Source organism: Mustelus asterias, chromosome 11 (assembly GCF_964213995.1).
Source record: "Mustelus asterias chromosome 11, sMusAst1.hap1.1, whole genome shotgun sequence".
NCBI lineage: Eukaryota > Metazoa > Chordata > Chondrichthyes > Carcharhiniformes > Triakidae > Mustelus > Mustelus asterias.
Window position 1 is genome coordinate 5258584 of NC_135811.1, and position 21398 is coordinate 5279981.

The following is a 21398-nucleotide window of genomic DNA, read 5'->3' on the forward strand; positions in this document are numbered from 1 at the left end:
CGTTACTGTGAAATTCCCCTGGTCGCTATGCTCTGGCACCTGTTCAGGTACACTGAGGGAGAATTTAGCATGGTCAATGCACCCTAACCAGCACGTCTTTTGGACTGTGGGAGGAAACTGGAGCACCCAGAGGGAACCCACACAGACATGGGGAGAATGTGCAGACTCCACACAGACAGTGACCCAAGCCGGGAATCAAACCTGGGTCCCTGGCACTGTGAGGCGCTACGACAACGGATGAATGAACACCGCTCAACAATCACCAGGCAAGACTGTTCTCTTCCTGTGGGGGAGCACTTCAGCGGTCACGGGCATTCAGCCTTGGATCTTCAGGTAAGCGTTCTCCAAGGCGGCCTTCACGACACACGACAGCGCAGAGTCGCTGAGCAGAAACTGATAGCCAAGTTTCGCACACATGAGGACGGCCTAAACCGGGATGTTGGATTTATGTCATATTATCAGTAACCCCCACAGCTTTCCCCCTGGACTTGCAGAATCTCACTAGCTGTTCTGTCTGGAGACAATACACATCTCTTTAACCTGTGTTTAATGTTCCCTCCACCCACATTGTCTGTACCTTTAAGACCTGGTTGGCTGTAGAGATTCGCATTCTAATTAGTATTCTGTAACTTGATTTTGTGTCTCTGTGCACTGTTTGAGAGCACATTTCCACTCCATCTGACGAAGGGGCAGCGCTCCGAAAGCTTATGGTATTTGCTACCAAATAAACCTGTTGGACTTTAACCTGGTGTTGTGAGACTTCTTACTGTGAGGAAGCAGTGCTAACCACTGTACCACCCAAGCTGAATGAACACACGGGGCTCAGGTGCAGCAGGAGGCCATTCAGCCCTGGGAGCCTGTTTCCTCCATTCTCTGATTGTCACAGGAAACCGGAAGTGAGTACTGTGGGATGTTGATCATGGCGGAAGTTCCGTGTAACCGGAAGTAGCTAGGAGTCGGAAGTGCAGCGAACCCGGAAGTAGCTAGGACCGGAAGTTCAGTGTAACCGGAAGTAGACATACCGGACGCTCTTGGTCAGCTGAGCAGCCTGCGCGCGCAGCTTCCTGTCAGCAGGGCCGTCGCCAGGAGCCGCTCCCGGTCATGGACGAGACCAGCCCGCTCCGCTCGCCGCTCCAGCCGCCTCCCGACACCTACTTCTCCACAGCCGCCGCGCTGCCCCCGGTCGCGGCCTCCGCTTCATGCTCGGGCTTTGGGGCTCGCTGCCCGGCCGGCCCGGCTCCGGGAGCCGGCGTCAGGGTGCTGGGCCCGGCCTCCGCCTCGGCCTCTCCCCCCGGATCCCCCGGCTCCGGCCGAGAGCGGCAGCCGCTCCTGGGCCCGCGATCCCTCAATGACTTCCCCGAGGAGCCCGAGTTCGCCGAGGTGATGCGGCGGGCCGAGCAGGCCCAGGAGCTGGGCATCCACCCGCAGAGAATCAGCCAGGGCTCGAGTGGCAGCTACTTCATCCCGGAGCCGGCGGGGGTGAGTCCCGGGGGGGCGGGGGGGGGGAAGCAACCTGGGGTGAGAGAGTTCGGGGGGGGGGGGGCGTGGTTACTGTCAGGAAGGGAATGGATAAACGGGAGAGGAGTAACCAGTCAGGAGGGGTTAATCTGGGGGCAGTGACCTGGGGGAGTGAGGGTCAGAGGGGGTGAGACGGTGCTGTGTTAACAGGAGATCTCCTGGCGTTGATGGAATGGGGCAGATAACATTTGGGATGAGCAGCAGCGAATTAATAAGGACTGAGGTTTCAGGAGGTTGTCTTGTGAAGAGAGATGGGGGGACTGAGTGAAAGCAGCAGAGAGCAAGGAGAGGAGCCGTGCTGGGACAGACATGAGATACCGAACCCCAGAGTGTGTGAAACCAAAGGGAATCTATCGTCAGTGACAAACATTAACACCTGGGTTTAAGATTAATGGGGAATGTGCTTTGTTGGGGTTGAAGAACTTGCAGTATTCCTGCACAAAATTGGAGCAGTGGGTTTCGGGAAAGCATGAAGTGGGAGCAAGATATACACAGGTTGACTGTGCCTGAGCTCCACTGGATGGAGCAGAGCTAATCTATGTCAATACAGTGATCAAACTGCCCGGAGCTGTGCATTGTCAATATTTTTCCTTTGTTTTGTTAATTTTCCCCAATTGGCAAGTGCCTGCCCTGTATTGTATGATTCCATGGGCTGCAAATTGGTGGGGAAAGCAGTGAGGAAGGATGCTGATGTAGACAGCCCAGGTGGTTCAAGACACAAGTTTCTGGGCAGGATTGTTAGTTGCATATCTATGTATAGCGCAAAGCCCTGGGGGGAGTGTAAGTGTGCTTAATATTTGGCCTGAGCCTGTCTAATCTTTGTTCATTTATGATGAATGTAATTGAGTTTGGGGTGTATCATCTGCAGCCGAATAACACATTCCGTGAATTTTGCACTCTGTGTGTGTGTTGTCCAAAGAGGAGGCAGGTTCACAGCTGCATAAAGCATTGGAAATACGTGAATTAAAAAGAATCAAGCTTATTGATTTAAGGACAGAATTACAGTGATAGCAGCCAGAAAAGATTTCAGAGAGAGTGAACAGGCAATGGAAATCCTGGGTAAAGGGTGGAACTGTCTCCGACTCCTTGGCATTAATGATAGTATGGCTGGATGTCTAAAGATATAAAGGCATGTCAGAGACCAGGATTGCAACCATGATCAGACTGTTAATGAGGAATAAACTGTAAAAGGTTTTAATGGTTTTCAATGTTGATTCTGAATTCCCCTAGAGGAAATAATGTTTCAAAAGAGAGAAGCTGATGTTTTAAACACCTCAATCTGATCAATTTAAGGAAATACAAACTAAGTTTAGGCAACCTGCCCTTAGGGAGAAGATAGTCACAAACCAAGATTTTAATTTAAATATCAAAGGGATTAGAATAAATTGCCTGCAGTAAACTGGATTCAGCATTTGGGTGAACAAATGGACAAAGTTGCATTTGTATATAGATCCTTTCTACAGCCTCAAGATAGCTCAAAGTGTAGTACCCTTACAATGTTGTCACTGATATAATCCACAGAAAAACAATGGGGAGTATTCAAGTTATTTGGTTTGATGCAAAACCTGTACATTTCCTGACAAAGGCAAAAGCTTTGCATGTGTGGTTAAGCGACTATGGCCATAGTCACTGGGCGTACTATAACAAGCAATAGAGGAACACAAATAAATTAAGAGGTGCAGTCTTGTTAAAGGCCTGGTGTCAGAAATTGAGAAAAGGACATGGACAGACTGGACAAAACTGGCATTGTGGGGAAAGTGCAAGGCCATGACTAGACTCAAGGGAAAAAAAATAGAATAACTTGACTAGAAGCTGTGGAGGAATGAACAGTTTGGATTATCCATGGACCTCACTAAAAGTTAGTGCACGTATACAAAATAATTAAAAAGATTAAATGAGAGTTGGCTTTTATGTACTGGAATGTAAAGGACATGAAATCATGCTTCAGTTGTTCAGAGCTTTAGGCTGACCCTGTCTTGTGTAACCATCAGCCCCACACCTGAGGAAGGACCATGTCTATGTTGTGTGTCTTAGGCTGCACTCCCTTTATGTTTTCCTCAAAAACCTTTTATTGATGTTTTGTTTGCACTTCAGTCCCACGCTCCTGATCTACGGACACCTGGTGCGGAGAGGGGTGGATCGGGATGGCGACCTCCTCGTGAACCTGGGCCTGGCAAAACGCGCCATTTACCGGTCCAGGCAGCGGGCGATCGACGGGGCCGTCCATCCTGACTGTCTGTCCCTCTACCGCGGCTGCGTTCGCGGCCAGGTGTCCCTGGAGAGAGAGCATGCGGTGTCCATGGGCGCGGTTGATGCCTTCCGTGCCCGTTGGGCACCGCAGGGGTTGGGGTGCGTTATCGACCCTAATAATCACATTATGATTTAATGTTCTTAAATTTCCTTTGTACTTTGATTTTTGTTCGGGCTGTTCCCCCTCCTTTTGGGGAGCTGCCCCTTTTACTTTGTCCTGATTTAATTTGAGTTTGTTTATTTGGTTTGACCTTAAAAGAGGCCATGGTAGAGTAAAGTCCAGATTCACAAGAATTATTCTGGGACTTACAGGGTTAACTTGAAGGCGGCACGTTGCACAGTGGTTAGCACTGCTGCTTCACAGCTCAAGGGACCCGGGTTCGATTCCTGGCTCGGGTCACTGTCTGTGTGGAGTTTGCACATTCTCCTCGTGTCTGCGTGGGTTTCCTCCGGGTGCTCCGGTTTCCTCCCATAGTCCAAAGATGTGCGGGTTAGGTGGATTGGCCAGGTTAAATATTGCCCCTGAGATGCATAGGTTAGAGGGATTAGCGGGTAAAAATATGTGGGGGTAGGGCCTGGGTGGGATTGTGGTCGGTGCAGACTCGATGGGCCAAATGGCCTCCTTCTGCACTGTAGGGTTTCTATGATTCTATGAAAACATTTGGTTTGTATTCCTTACTGATTTGATCGAGGTGTTTAAAATGATCATTTCTTTCTATCTGTGCTTTTGGCATACTTGCATGTGGGTGAATACAGAGTATGGGGTTGTTTCGTAAAATGAAAGCTAGGTTCTTGGGTAAACTCAGGACGTACCTCTTCAGGCAAAGGGTAATGGAATACTCTCGATGTGGAGTGGGGGCTGAATTCAGTTGTAAGATTTTTATTAATGTTATCGAAGGATGCAATGAAAGGTGGCTAAACAGCGTTGAGTTGCAGATCAACCATGAGTTTATTGGTAGAATGGGCTCGAGTGGTTAATGGTACCCTTTATGTTCCTGTTGAAACCAAAACTGAATTGATGCAGCAACCATTGCAAGCTTCCCCATTTATGGTTACTCAACCCAGAACCTCAATTGCTGATGGTTAAAACGGGCAAAAATACTGGTTAAAATAGTATCTAAGCTTGACTCTGATGAAGTGAGCTGTGATTTAACTCTTTTGTCTGAATCGCACTGAGATTTTCTTCTTATCCATGGGATGTGGGCATCGCTGGCTGGACCAGCACTTTGTCCCTCCCTAATTGCCCTTGAACTGAGTGGCTTGCTAGGGCATTTAAGAGTCGACCATATTGCTTTGGGTCTGGAGTCACATCTAGGCCAGACCGGGTAAGGACGGCAGGTTTCCTACCCTAAGAGACTTTGGTGAACCAGATTGGTTTTTACCACAATCGACAATGAATTCATGGTCATCATTAGACTTTTAATTCCAGATTTTTCTTGAATTCAAATTTTGTCATCTGCCATGTTGGGATTGGAATCCAGCATTACTCTGGATTACTTGTTCCATGACAATACCACTACACCACCACCACATCCCCCTATAGTGTCTTCCCAGAGCAGTGGGTGCTCCATTGATGGCGCATTGAGCGCTGAGGCCCAAAGATAGAGATTCCAGGTTTATTCCTGGGTTGTCAGCCAGGCTTCAGTGGAGGGGGGAGGATTACAGATGACAATGCTTGAGTTGGGGCTTCCTGCTGGAAACTCAGCAAACTCAGACATGTGTGCACATGCGCCCTTTAAATAAAGCTTTGGTTAGGAGTTGAGCTGAAGGAAGAACAACCTGCATTTCAATAACATCCTTTAAAACCGCAAGACATTTCCAAGTGCTTCACCATCAAAAAGGTTCCTTTAAAGTGTAATCACTGTTATAATGTAGGAGACACGGCAATGTGCACATAGCAGGTTCCCACAAAACATTTTGCTGACAAACTGTTTAAACATTTTGCTCCTGTACTTTGATTTCAGCAGCTCTTAGATGAGGTTACAGTCCTGCTATCACTTTTGTTACTCATCTTTCTATTATCATTGCTTATTAGGACTTGCAGTGTTTATACACACTGGGGGAGATTGGACAACCTGAAGTACAGTTGGCGCTCTTGTTAAAGTGCAGTGCCATGGCTTTTGGTCAGCTTTCTGATCTGAGGGAGGGGACTGCTTTCTACAGAAACTCAATTCTTCTTGTGCTAGCTGAGTGCCTTTGACAGTTGAGGGTACCACATCCAATGGTGATGGCTAGCACGAGGGGACATAGCTTTAAATTGAGGGGTGAGAGATATAGGACAGATGTTAGAGGTAGGTTCTTTACTCAGAGAGTAGTAAGGGCGTGGAATGCCCTGCCTGCAGCAGTAGTGGACTCGTCAACATTAAGAGCATTCAAATGGTTATTGGATAAACATATGGATGATATTGGAATAGTGTAGATTAGAGGGGCTTTAGATTGGTTCCACTGGTCGGCGCAACATCGAGGGCCGAAGGGCCTGTAATGTTCTATGTTCTAATCCCTGTACCTGCCTCATGGTCGTGCAAGCAGGGCCGTTGTAGCAATCTGCTCTCTTTCACTCCTCTAACCCCAGTTATCTGGACCAGTTGCAGGGCTGATTGGATTAGCCAATCTGATATGTAGCACACAGCAATTATTGAGGATGGGAAGAATCTAAGATTGCCACAGATAAGTGTTTTTTAATGAGTGTCTCATGTCTTATTAAATGAAAGTGATGCAGTTTCTATTTTAGACTTTGGGATGGATTAACTCAGTCACAGTTATGAGCTGTGTTATATAACTTATGGCTGTACAATGTTGATCCGTCATTCCAATTTTTGCAGTTTCCTTGAATTACATTTTACATTGATGCTGACTTTTTTCCAATATGTCGACCAATAAGCATTGTGTATTGTGGTGGAGATTAATCATAGCTGCCATTTAAACAGGGTTAATAGGACAGTGATTGATATGGTGAACATTACCTCATTGTCTTTACCTTCCTCCTTCACATAATGGCAGCAAAATCAGCGAATACAGCACTGAATCATTGCACCTTCTCACCTGCTCCCTTCAAATAGGTTTCAGGCATACCCAGAAGGCGGTTACAGAAATATCTTTCTGCAAAATGTCTTGAGTGGAGGCTATGGTTGCCACAAGTTGACATTGAAGTTGCTGTCTACACTTGGAGAATTTGGAAAGCAAGGAAGGTTCTTTTAATAATGATTAGAAGGTTCAAATTAACTTGTGTCACGGCCGAGGGCTGAGTTGAGGTTATTTTTAAATCAATCATTTCAAATAAAGTATGAAAATACATAAAAATGGCAAAAGAGTAAAATAATGCCTTGATCATTAGCTTAGGGTCTTTTTAAAATCAGGCTTCAAAGTCTAACAGTCATTAGAGTTTAGTCATTGTGCAGATGAGATATGGTATTGGACTATTCTATTTGTTATTTTGAGTTCTATAGGTGGTAACTGCTATGAAAGCAAGCAGAAGAAAAATATGAAAGGATATGGAGATGAGCAAGGAGATAGGATTAGATTAAAGAGCTCCAGAATGCAGCTAATTCCAGCAGAAATTTAATGGGCTTAAGTGTGTGTGATGGAATACTCTCCACTTGCCTGGACGAGTGCAGCTCCAATAACACTCAAGATGTTCGACACCACCCAGGACAAAGCAGCCCCACTTGATTGCTACTCAATCCATAGACATTCAATTCCTCCACCAGCGACAAACAGTGGCTGCCATGTGTACCATCTACAAGATGCATCGCAGAAACACCCCAAGGCTCCTTAGACATCAACTTCCAAACCCACAATCATTAACATCTAGAAGGGCAAGGGCAGCAGACTCATGGGAAAGCCACCACCTCCAAGTCACTCGCCATTCTGACCTGGAAATATATTAATGGGTCAAAATCCTGGAACTCCCTCCCAAACAGCAGTGTGGGTGTACCTACACCACAGGGACTGCAGTGGTTCAAGAAGGCAGCTCACCATCACTTTTGCTAGGGTAATTAGGGATTGGCAATAAATGCTGACCTAACCAGCAAAGCCCACATCCCCGAGATGAATATAAAAAGAGGGCGGCACAAGCAGTTTATAGTCAGGGTCGACAGCTAGTTGAGATTGCAGTCTTAGTGGCTGGTTTAGTGTGTTCCATGTTTGTGTGTTGTATCTGATTGATCCTTATGCAGTTGATGTTGGCTCTGTCTGGACAATTCACAGTGCTCGCATTGAAAGATTTGTGATTGAAATAGGTTTATTGATCAAGTTGGACACTATTGACCATGAAGCAATCGTATTGCTGACTTGTATAAAAGGTGGAGGACAAATCCAAAAATGTCCCAGCATTAATAACTGGCATGGACTGAGGCAGCTATTTCTCAGTGGAGTGATCCCTGGGGTTGGTGTGGGGAAGGAAACAATCAGCAAGTTCCTGCTGGGTGACTGTGTGTCAGGTGAGACGAGTGGCGCGTTGCAATAAAAACTATCCGATTACTCATTCCATTCTTTCAGCCCTGCAAAACTTTCCTTTTCAAATTCTGAAAATTACTATTGAATCGACTCCCACAACTAAGCCAGGTCCTATTCTAAATAACGTAGTATTGTAGCCAATGAATATTTGGATTGAAGGTTACGGAGATGAGAGTGGACTATGGAATTATCTAACTACGTTGCCTGCTAAGTGAATGTTTTTCTGTACACTTCATGGCTCTGACGTAGATTTTCCCCTGCGAATAATTCTTTCCGGTTTTATTTTGCTCCTACCAGGAGTGTGACCTCTTTGAGACCCCCCTCATTGTAGACTTGTTGTTCCCTCATCACCTGGGTTGATGGAGACTTAAAATTCATTGTCACGCTTGGCTGGAGCATGTAAAGCACTATTGGAGTTTGCTCTCACTTATCCCTTACTCTATTCCAGGAGCATCCTGAAATGCAAATATAATCCTCCGCTGCCTCTCTGTTACAAGCCACTTTTTAAACCCCTTTCCCCTATATCCTCCACTCTTGCCTCCAGCAACTAGTGCAAGTCATCTGATGAACTGTCTTTGTCACTCCCTTTGCTTTCACTCGCCTACTGGGGGTAAACTTGATCCGAGGTTCCTCTTTGCCCTAAAGTCCATATTGCGTGCAGTAGTCAAGAAGCACGCCTCCTTGTGGTGAAAGGGAAAGGACCGAGTTTGTTGGGGCGTGACTGGCTCAGCAAAATTTCATTGAACTGGGGCAAGATCAAACAGGAGGTTGAGACCGAGGATGTTGTTATGAAGTATCCAGATGTGTGCAAGGATGAACTGGGTACATTGCGTGGTGTTACTGTGAAGTTGTACGTAGGTGCACAGGCTACTCCTTGCTTTTTCAAACCCAGGACAGTGCCCTCGGCCATGGAGGAGTTGGAATGGCTGCAAAGGCTTGGATTCATTCAGCCCGTTCCGTTTTCTCATTGGACAGCTCCGATCACTTCTGTCCTTTAAAAATGATGGCCCAGTGTACATGTGGTGGTTACAAGCTCACCATTAGCCAGGTTTCCAAGTTAGATGTTTATCCGTTACCAAGGTGGAAGATTTGTTTTCCACTCTTGAGAGGTGTGACGTTTTCATAACTGGAAATGAGCCAGGCATATCAACTCTTGCTAGAGGAAGTTCTGAAGCAGTGTGTGACTATCAATCCGCATAATAGGTTGTTGAAATAAAATTGTTTGGTTTTGGCGTATCCTCCAGTCTGTGCTGCTGAAACTCATCCTATCTTTTTGATCTCAGGACTTGACGATACCAATATTCTTGGAGCTGGATTCTCGCATCCAAAACTCTGCTACCCTGTGTCTTAATTCATACCAAACCCTGTCACTCATCACCCCCGGGCTCACTGCCCTACATTAGTTAATCAACAGTTGGATTTTAAAATTCTTATCTATGTTTTCAAATCCATCTATGTCCTTCCCCCCCCCCCCCCCCCCCCCTCTATCTTCCAGGTTACCTGCGCCCCTCCGGGACATCTGCTCTCCTGCGCCCCCCCCCCCCCCCCACCACCATTTGATCACTCCACGTGTGGACATGCCTTCAACTGCTGGGACTCTGAGCTCCGGAATTATGTTCCTAAAATTTCCTGCCCCCCCACTAGCTTTTGGAACGCTGCTCCTTCCGAAAGCTAGTGGATTCTGCTACCAAATAAACCTGTTGGACTTTAACCTGGTGTTGTGAGACTTCTTACTGGGAATCCTAAACCCCATTGTAGCCCAGCAGTATCTCATAGCCTGCGTCTAAGCAACTCGGAGGCTGCAAGGTGAAATGTCTCTGTGGAAGATGGTCAGTGGTGATAAACCCCAGGTCTTGCCCTCTGTAAATGTCATTTGTTTTCTCTAGATCAGTGCTTCCTGATGGGCTCTGTCTATGAAATAGTCTTGAACTGTTCAGAGGCTGTCTCTAAACAGGGAACTGGAGAAGCAAATTTAAAAACAAGCTGTAAAGTTGGGCGGATGTAAGATAACGGAGATGTGCAATAAAGCACGAGAGGAGGGCTGTGAGATACATTATTTTAATTCTATTGAGATTTGTCTCTGGAGTAAGAAGGCATGTGATACTATGGAGTCAGTATCTTATCAGAATGATCTCGTGTCCCTAATTAATTTTTCCAGTTCCCAAAATAAAAATCCCATGGGAATTAAATTTGTAATAAAGGAATTATTAAATTTGTAAGAAAGGAATTCAAATGTTCATCTGATGCATCAGCTGATGTGTGTAGTGTGGTGGGCGGGTCGGCACAGTCTGGTGGGCACTGGTCGACAGAGGCACAAGTTAGGTTCATTGTTGAGCTGAGATACTCCCCACTTAACCTGATTACACATCAAATCCTGCACTTCTCTCATCCCTGACCTTACTGGTCTACACTGGCCTCCTGGTCAACCAACACTTGAAATTGAAAATTCTTTCCGCTGTGTTTAAATCTCTTGTGGTGTTGCGGCTCCCTATCTCTCTCACCCAATTTCCTTTATCCCATGTCAGAATTCTGACTCTGCCTCTCTCCCCTCTCATAGCCTAAGAATTGATGTCCAGGAAGCCAGGTCCCATGCTGTGGAATTCTCGCTTTAAACTCTTTCCCCTCTTCTGCTATCCCCATCTCCTCCTCTTCTCTCCCCCCCCCCCCCCCCAACCACCTTCTTCCCCCCCCCCCCCAATCACCTTCTCCCCAGCACTGCCTCCCCCCATTCCTCTTCATGCCACTCATTTCTTCCCTGCACTGCCTGAAAGGGCTGTGGAAACAGCTTCATAGTAACTTTCAAGAAGGAACTGAATATTTTGGCCTTTTCTCCTGTGGAATTCCCTGACTTTGTCTCACTGCTGACATGTGCAATCTTTGTCTCTGAACATCTGCAGGTTTACAGTGAAAACATGTCAGATTTATTGACTTAATGTGTCACCCTGTTTAACTTGCTTAGTCATGGTGTTTGCTGCTGTGGGACTCCTGGCCCTTCTCCACTTGTTTTGATAACAGAAGACCAATTTGGTTTGAAGTTGCGGAGTTACTTGCCAGAATGTTTTACCGAGGGCTGGAGAAGGCTCTTTGTGCTGTCGGAGGCTTGCCCTTAATGTGCAGTGGTTTGTATTATACATGGGGCCATTTCTGTGTAATGACAATAAAAGCATTGAGATGGTTTTACAATCAGGTTGTCCGAAAGCACTGTGCAGTACATTTCCTTTGAAGTGTAGTCACTGTTTTTTCATTGAACAGTTTATTTCCACCGAAGAATTTGAATTGGAAATTCCTTGAGCAAATTGGGCTATTTCAATGCTGCACTATGATGGACTAAACCAGTCTAGAGGATATCCAGTACAGTAGAAATCACTCTAATTTGTGTAAAGTTTATGGCCATAAGTTTGACTATGGACCTGGTCTGGCCTTACTTGTGACGATGTGGAGATGCCGGCGTTGGACTGGGGTAAACACAGTAAGGAGTCTAACAACACCAGGTTAAAGTCCAACAGGTTTATTTGGTAGCAAACGCCACTAGCTTTCGGAGCGCTGCTCCTTCGTCAGGTGAGTGGGAGTTCTGTTCACAAACAGGGCATATAAAGACACAAACTCAATTTACAAAATAATGAATAATGATTGGAATGCGAGTCTTTACAGCTAATCAAGTCTTAAAAGTACAGACAATGTGAGTGGAGAGAGCATTAGCACAGGTTAAAGAGATGTGTATTGTCTCCAGACAGGCCAGCCAGTGAGACTTTGCAAGTCCAGGCAAGTTGTGGGAGTTACAGATAGTGTGACATGAACCCAAGATCCCGTTTGAGGCCGTCCTCATGTGCGGAACCTGGCTATCAGCCTCTGCTCAGCGACTCTGCGCTGTCGTGTGTCGCGAAGGCCGCCTTGGAGAATGCTTACCCGAATATCAGAGGCCGAATGCCCGTGACCGCTGAAGTGCTCCCCGACAGGAAGAGAACAGTCTTGCCTGGTGATTGTCGAGCGGTGTTCATTCATCCGTTGTCGTAGCGTCTGCATGGTTTCCCCAATGTACCATGCCTCGGGACATCCTTTCCTGCAGCGTATCAGGTAGACCATGTTGGCCGAGTTGCAAGAGTATGTACCGTGTACCTGGTGGATGGTGTTCTCACGTGAGATGATGGCATCCGTGTCGATGATCCGGCACGTCTTGCAGCGGTTGCTGTGGCAGGGTTGTGTGGTGTCGTGGTCACTGTTCTCCTGAAGGCTGGGTAGTTTGCTGCGGAAAATGGTCTGTTTGAGGTTGTGCAGTTGTTTGAAGGCAAGAAGTGGGGGTGTGGGGATGGCCTTGGTGAGATGTTCGTCTTCATCAATGACGTTGAAGGCTCTGGAGGAGATGCCGTAGCTTCTCCGCTCCGGGGAAGTACTAGACGATGAAGGGTACTCTGTCCACCATGAACCGTATTTGTCTTCTGAGGAGATTGGTGCGGTTTTTCGCTGTGGCGCGTCGGAACTGTCGATCGATGAGTCGAGCGCCATATCCTGTTCTTATGAGGGCATCTTTCAGCGTCTGGAGGTGTCTGTTGCGATCCTCCTCATCCGAGCAGATCCTGTGTATACGGAGGGCTTGTCCGTAGGGGATGGCTTCTTTAACATGTTTAGGGTGGAAGCTGGAGAAGTGGAGCATCGTGAGATTATCCGTGGGCCTGCGGTACAGTGAGGTGCTGAGGTGACCGTCCTTAATGGAGATGCGTGTGTCCAAGAATGCAATCGATTCCGGAGAGTAGTCCATGGTGAGTCTGATGGTGGGATGGAACTTGTTGATGTCATCATATAGTTGTTTCAGTGATTGTTCACCATGACTCCAAAACTTACTTGTGACTCCAGACCCACAGCAATGTGGTTACTCTGCACCCTCTGAAACAGCCGAGAGAGCTGCTTGGCTGTATTGAAGAAAACACAAAGGAGTGAAAGTGGACAGACCACCCAGCATTAACCTACTCGCTGGAAACAACAACAAATCCAGCCTTGTTGACCCTGCAAAGTCCTCCTTACTAACACTGTGGCAAAATAGAGAGAGCTGCCTCACAGACTAGTCATGCAACAGCCCGATGTAGTCATACTGACAGAATCATACCTCTCAGATACTGTCCCTGATATCACCATTCCTGGCCCAGGCAGAGGTGGCGGTACAACGGTATACATTCGGGGGGAAGTTGTCCTGGGTGTCCTCAATGTTGACTCATATACCCCGCCTCCCCCCCCTCAGCTGATGAATCAGTACTCCATGTTGAACACCACTTCGGAAGCACTGAGGTTGCAAGGGTGCAGAACGTACTTGGATGGGCACTTCCGACACTGGCTCAGTAGTACCACCACACACTGGGCTAGTCAGGTCCTAAAGGTCACAGTTGCTAGCCTGGGACTGTGGCAAGGGAAGGCAATGGCCTAGTGGTGTTTTCGCTAGACTATTAATCACCAATGTTCTGGGGGCCTGGGTTCTGAGGAAGTAAAGGTGTTGATCTGTAGTGTCTACATTGCTGGAAATTGCATCAATACCCAGGTGTGAAGGAAGAGAAAAGTCAGTTAGTAAACCAGAGATTTCAGGAATGTATGCGCAGGCATCCGTTTTGGGTCGAATTTGGTTACATACAAACTAGAAGCAGGAGTAGACCATTCGGCCCCTCAATCCTGCTTCGCCATTCAATAAGGTCACAACTGATCTTTTAACTTCAATCCCACATTCTTGCCTTGATAATCTTTCACTCTCTTGCTAGTCAAGAATCTACCTAGCTCTGCCTTAAAAATATTCAAAGATTCTGCTATCTTTTGAGGAAGAGTTCCAGAGACTCGTGACCCTCTTGAGAAAAAGTTTCTCCTCATCAGTCCAAAGATGTGCGGGTTAGGTTGATTGGCCAGGTTAAAAATTGTCCCTGAGATGCGTAGTTAGCGGGTAAATATGTGGGGGTAGGGCCTGGTTGGGATTGTGGTCGGTGCAGACTCGATGGGCCGAATGGCCTCCTTCTGCACTGTCGGGTTTCTATGTATTTCTATGTATCTCCCATCTTAAATCAGCGACCCCTTACTTTTAAACACTGATCCCCTTGCTCAAAATTCTCTGACAAGTGGAAACATCCTCTCCACATCCACCCTGTCAATACCCATCAAAATCGTAAAGGCTTTGATCAAGTTGCCTCTTTCTCTTCTAAACTCTAGTGGGTACAAACCTAATCTCTAAAAGACAATCCACCCATTCCTGGGTCCAGTCAACCTTCTCTGCACTGCTTCTAAAGCATTTAAACCTTAACTAAGGAGGCCAGTACTGTACAGAATACTCCAGATGCGGTCTCACCAATGCCCTGTACAACTGAAGCATAACCCCTCTACCGTTGTAATCAATTTCCCTCTCAATAAATGATAGCATTCCATTCACTTTCCTAATTACTTGCTGTACCTGTATACTAGCCTTTTGTGATTCATGCACCAGGACACCCAGATCCCTCTGCATCTCTCAGCTCTGCAATCCCTTGCCATCGAGGTAATAAGCTTTTTTTTTTTAGCTTCCTGCCAAAATGGACAATTTCACATTTTCCCCCATTGTACTCCACTTGCCAGATTTTTGCCTGCTTATCTATCCTTTCTGTTCTTTTGTAGCCTCCTTGCTCCCTATTCACAATTTACTTTTCCACCTGAGAGTGATACCCCACGTGCTGGAATATCCAGTGCACTCTGAAGTTCACATCAGTCGGGAATTGTGCCTCAGCACAGTTTGGAACTAGGGCAGACTCTTTAACAAGGGAGGTTAGAACAGTTTGAAGTGTTGAATTAAAGGCTATTCCACAAGAAGCATATCACATGACATTAAAGGCTATCTGATTGTCCTGAATTGTATTATCAATGTAATAAATTAGTTCAGTGGTAGGTTTGTTGTAACCAAATAGTAGGATTTGTAACCAGTTTATGTATGTCAGCTTTGTCAATAAAAGCAGCTACACGTGTGATAAGAGAACTGATGGTGAGATATGGCAATGAAACGGACCTGAGTGAATGTGAAAGAAGATGGCTCCAAGCAAAACTTTGTCCTCTTTGAGATGAAATATTAAATTGAGACTCCCTCGAGGGGATGTAAAAGATCTCCTGTCGCTTTATGAAAAGGAGCGAGGGTGTTCTCTCCGGGATCCTGAGAATATCCACCTCAGTCAACGTGACAAAAAGCAGATTGTGGTCATTATTACATCGCTGTGTCCAAATTGGCTGAAGTATTTCCTACATTACAACAGCGACTACACGTCAACAAAAAACACTTCACTGGCTGCAAAGCGCTTTGAGAAACATCTGGTGATTGTGAAAAGCAGTATATAAATGAAACCTTTTCTTCCCTTGTTGAAATGGGAGAACAAAGATTGCTACTGTTATAGTCGCAGCTCGACAAGTCTGATTCCAGAGTAAAATCTGGCTTGATAGATCCTACCTTTTGTTTTTTTTTGGAAATCGTGAAGGATATTCAGGGTTAAGGTTCACAGGAATCTTCTGGTGAACCTTTAACACAAAATATTCATTTAAATAAGAAAAAATAATATTACAGCAGACACAAAAGTTGGAAAGATCTCAAAACACAAAATGATTCAAATATCCATAATTTCGTCACCCCAACTAGGTCTTCACAGACACATACAAATTCACAAAGATAAAGCAATTTGCCAGATCTGTCTTGTACCTCATACCTTGAATATTAGAGTACATGTGAACCACAGTCCTAAGTAAATGACAGATGGGACCAAAGTAGATCCTATGGATTTCTCAACAACCCACCCAGATGCTTGTCTCACCGTGATCATTCAGTCTCTCAGAAACTGTCTTTCTCACAAGGGTTTCCAATCATCTTGTTTGAAATATTCTCGTCGGAATTCTCTCCAAATGTCGTTCCCACTTGGGCAGCCTCAGCATCAAACCACCTCCACAGTTTCAGTCCTGCCTTCCGAGATTCCTTCCCCCTGGATCTCCAAGTCCACATTCCAGCCATGCCAAGCGGAACGCCACTGCTCCGAAAGGGTGCCTTTACCCAAGCGGCCTGCGCACAGTCACCAACCTTTGGCTGCCCTTTTAGATCTTTGCTTAAACCCACTTCAAGTCTGCTCCTCACAGATCTCGCTCTTTAATTCAGAGCCTATCACTCTGCTCCTTTCTCTCTACCTAGCGGGATCTGTTTCTGATCCCTGTCCTCGTCCCAGCCTGAGACTTTCTGGGGCCTCGCTGTCCCCCTCCCTGTGTTCTGCTCCCCGGTACACCATCTCACCAATGGCACTCCAGTTCCAGGTCACCTGATCTGTTCCATGCCACTACACTACTTTGCCTTTTTTCCTGCGCATGTGTACAGGGCCAGTTCCTGACTAACTGCACGTGTGCAGAGATCCTGAGGCCCGCTGGGAGCGGTAGTTCCCACACTGACTTTGATTTAAACTTAAGGTAAGTATCAGAGTTAGTTACGCATGAATGCAACTGAGGGCGAACTTTAATGGTGCATTGTATGTAAACCCCACTGTACCATTTCTAGTTGAACTGTGACCGTACGATGCACATCGGTTTAATCTGACAAATGGCAGGCTTTGCACTGACATTGATAGTCCATGCTTGGATAGGATATTGGAGGAGGTACTGGGATCATTTTCTCATTGGGATCATTTTAAAAATGGCTGAGTTTGTTTGATTGGATGAATCTGTAATGGGCTGCCTCACCTGTATATCTGTGATCTTCGCATGTTTGAAGTAATTAATGGTAAGTCGATTTGGTTTAACACCAGGTAGCTGAACCAAGACCTGTATCAGCACATCAGTGATGGGAACACTGCTCTGTGTGAGTGGATGCCATAATGCGAAGGTTGCCAAGCCTGTTTTCAAAACAGTAGAACTAATTTTTACAAGAGAAATGGGTAGAGCAGTAGGTGAAGCCTTGACCCCCCCCCCTCAGCATACACCTAGCCCCGACTGGGATCAAAGCCTTGTGCTCACATCACCTTTTGACTGTTAAGGCCTCCACTCCACTTAGGACCGGGTCCACAGCAAGCTCAGTGCTAAATTTAAAGTCTTGAGGCCTGAAGGGTGACGAGTTCAGAATGGACATGTGGGGAGTTCTTTTCTGATGCGACCAAAGTATACTGGGCATTGTAGAGAAGGTTTAATCTGACAGTGACCATGCTATTGTTGCAAATATGAAGCTGATAAGATTACTTTTGGGCTGACTCTTTAATTTCAGTGTGTGCGCGCGTGTGTGTATGTACGAATGTATTCGGAATAGCTAATTAGGATTTCTACCTGGGTATTAAGCCCATGGTGATGGGTTTTGAGAGGGAGAATCAATCAAAAGTTATTGTATCGGGTTGTGGGTTTCTGAGGATACCACAGAACCTCTCGAGCACAAGTCAGTTTGCAGCCCTCTGAGAGGCAGAGTGCAGGAGTCTGAGGCATCCAGTCCTGCACCCGAAGCAGGATGAATGCTGGCTCTATTGTTCATTATGTAGAATGCGGTGGGAGCTCACACTCAAATTGAACAGACTCCGTTTGTGAGGATTTGAAAGGAGACTAGAAGATTTGCCTAACTTGGGCTAGATGGACGGAATTTCCAGTGAAACCCTCGAGATTCCGTTCTGGGATTAGAAGTTATCCTGGTGGGAAAGATGAAGCAAGCCAGCAAAAGCTGAGAATAACTGATCTGCTTCTGAGAGAATAAAGTGTTCACTTAAGGCACAGAGAATAGTTGCCGTGATGTGGGATTTTCAGTCATGGTAAAAGTTAAATGGGGGAATTTCTCCCCTGCAGAGTATAAGTTGTCTACTGAATAGTGTTCAGGTGATGCTGCTTCTAGTTACAGAACAAGTCGTCTTTGAAATCTAGTCATGTGATACTTTCAGCCAGTTTAAATATCTCAAAGTTATGGGCCTCTATAGGGATTATAACACTACTTAACCCGGTTATACAGTCATCAACATCAACTCCTTCAGGACCACTTTGATCTAAAAGTTTGCTTTTTGCTTGTGTAAAGCTGTTCAAATATTGATGAGGTTTAATAAGACCATTTCTTTCTCCTCTTCTGCCCAGAAATTTATAGGTGTTTTTAAACCAAAAAATGAGGAACCTTACGGTCACCTGAACCCAAAATGGACCAAGTGGCTTCAGAAGCTGTGTTGTCCGTGCTGCTTTGGCAGAGACTGTCTCGTTCTCAATCAGGGCTATCTCTCGGAGGCTGGGGCCAGCCTGGTGGACCAGAAACTGGGGCTTAACATCGTCCCAAGGACTAAGGTAGGGCATTGAACTCTGTGCCTTGTCTCTTGTCTCTTTCCCAAAGCTGGTGTCAGCACACTAGTGGCAGTGTGTCTGCGGGATCGTTGACTGCACGTACTCTTGGTCGTAATTTTGCATAAGATGCCGTACGTGATCGCTTAAGAGAATCAATTCTAATGATTCGCACCCCACGTATCAGTTATGGAACCATGAGCATTGCTGCTGTCTGCAGATGTACACCATTCTAGATGGGGCTTTCATCTACTCAACCATCAAGCAGGTAGACTAGGTGCTGCTTTATGGAGAACCTTGGGGCTGGGATTGGTTGTCCTTTTGCAGAGTATTAATGAGTGTTTGTCAAATGACCTGTCTCTCTATAGTGGTAAATGGCTGTGATTAGCAATATGTGCCCACCAGCCCCATGTGATGAGCTGGAATCCACCCGGTTAATGTTGCCAAAAAGAGCCTCAATGTTTCTGATAGGAGGAACTGTTTGCAGATGCATGCACTTCAGTTGAGTGTTTTCATTTGATCCTATGTGGCCTCACTCCAGACAATAGTGTTAAACCTGTACAGCCATTCAATCCCCGATTCTGGCCACGTGTGCCTCCATTTCCCTCACCACCATCAAGTACATCTTCAGTCACGTGGGTCCCATTCCCTGGAGTTGACTCAAATTCCTTTTCCTTTCCTTTCCTTCCCACAAGATCACTCTTAAATGCTGTCTCTTCATCAAAACCTTTGCTTCTGCTCTTTCTTGGCTTGGTGTCTGCTTTGTCCACATGCGTTGGGAAATTACCTGTCGTAAAGTTAATTTGGGAGATAATTAATTGGGAATTTAGGTTTCTGATTGCGTTTCCTGTTGCTGGAATAACGTGCAGTCCCAACATGGTCAGCGTGGTGACTGAGCAGGTAATGAGCAAAGGTCACAGGGTGGGGGACTTTGTAGCTTCATCTTTGCTCAATAAAGCAAATAAGGCGCTGCTGCATTGCACGATAACAATTGCTGAGTACTTCAACCCTCTCACCTCCCAAACTCTGCAACGGTGCACCTGTTTCTGTCTTTGTCACAGGTGGTTATGAGACTTTTATGTTCAGCAAAGTGGCATCAGCATATCCTGATCACTGAGTTTGCACCTTCGTAGGGCATTCTCGAAGCTAGAATAAGAACTGTGCTTGAAGCTGTACTAGTCCAGGTCACCTCTTTATCTTTAACTCTGATTCTCCCCCTCCAGGTGGTGTACTTAGCAAGCGAAACGTTTAACTACAGTGCAATCGATCGAGTAAAATCACGGGGGAAGAAACTGGCTCTTGAGAAAGTGCCAAAAGTTGGGCAGCGGTTTCACCGGATAGGTCTACCTCCCAAGGTACCAGCTATTACTTGATGCTATATTTTGGGGAATTTTTTTTCCCTGCAGTGAGTGAGGGTATGCATTTTTCCAATGTATTTTTCCCCATCTCCCCTTTAGGCATGACTTCGAGGAGGGCAGGTGAAATGGTACGAGATCTCCTTTAATACATTTGTATTGTTCCATCTGCACTCTGCTCACTGATCTACATTGGCACCAGGGTCCAGCAATGCCTCAATTTTTAATCTCATATTTTCAAATCCCTGAACGGCCTTGCTCGTCTCCGGATTTTGGTCATCTATGCAGACGTGCCTCTCTGTGCCTCAATCAATATTTTTAAAATGTGCTACGGGCATTTTCTTTATTAAAGATACAATATCTACGCAAGTCTTTTCAACTTGCTCGGCCCAAAACTCTGGAGTTCCTTTATTAAAATTTTCCATTCCTCTACAGCTCTCTCCCTCCTTAAAATCTTTGTCCAAGTTACAGCGATCGCTCCAGATATCATCTTATTTGACTTCACATTTCTATGAAACAGCTTGGGACAGTTTACTTCATTAAATGCTTCATACAATTAGAAATTTACCCAATTTTTTTCATGAGTCCAGAGACTTTTGAACTGCTATCACATTGTGAGAGTCGTGATGTGGCGATGCCGGTGTTGGACTGGGGTGGACAAGGTGAGAGGTCACACGGCACCAGGTTATGGCCCAACAGATTGATTTGAAATCACAACCTTTTGGGGTGTTGCTTCGCTTCACTTCACCTGACGAAGGAGCAGTGCTCTGAAAGCTTGTGATTTCAAATGAAGCTGTTGGACCATAACCTGGTGTCGTGTGACCTCTCATTGTGAGGGTCATCACATGATGTAAATGCACATAAATTTCAGGGGTCGTGGAAAACTTGGCTTACCCTCTTTCCTTCCCATCCCAACCCCCTTCTCTTCACTCTTCTCCCCCCCCCCCCCCCCCCCCCCCCCCACCACCACCCACATCCATCTATTTATTCATCCATTCAGAATTCCCAAATGGAGGGACAGTGCAACAGCTCTACTGTTCCAGCTGCCATTATGTAACTGAGCCCCAGTTGGGAAATCCATATCTCCACAAATACTGCCAAACCTTGTTGAGTTTTTACAGCATTTTTATACTTTTTCTATATCTATTGCTATGACCATGTGAGGAGGAGTAACATGATTCCCCTATTCTACCATTCTGTCTGACCATAACAGGCCGCTTTTGTGAATGTAGAGGATGTCTTTTGCCATGACTACAGGAATCCCATTGTTTATGCTTTCAGATAGTAAAAAAAAAAAGACCGGTTTTCTGAGTTTAAAGAAATAGGTTTATTGAAATTATTTGCCAAATTAAAAGCTAGGTAAATCACAACCATCACTCGAACGTCTTGCACATTTCCATTCACACAGTAGCACAGATGATAGGATTTTTATTTCCAAAAGGTCTCGGTTTGCAGTAAATTTCTCTTCTCGTGACAGTTACTTTGCCAATCCGGCCACAATACTTTGGAGGGAGTGGTGGCCAAAGCTGTTTCAGCCTGTTTTCACTGCAGCATTCTGATCTCTGG

General features: G+C 45.9%; 1 protein-coding gene across 1 annotated transcript in view; it reads left to right on the plus strand.

Annotated features, from left to right (window-relative positions):
• The first annotated feature begins 1079 nt into the window (after window positions 1–1079).
• Window positions 1080–21398, plus strand: part of pi4k2a (phosphatidylinositol 4-kinase type 2 alpha) — a 34270-nt gene continuing 13951 nt past the window's right edge. The window contains exons 1-3 of the mRNA XM_078223053.1: window positions 1080–1479; window positions 18283–18483; window positions 19701–19832. Coding sequence (XP_078079179.1) covers window positions 1102–1479; window positions 18283–18483; window positions 19701–19832 — 711 coding nt within the window. The 5' untranslated portion in view covers window positions 1080–1101. The remainder of the gene's footprint in view (window positions 1480–18282; window positions 18484–19700; window positions 19833–21398) is intronic.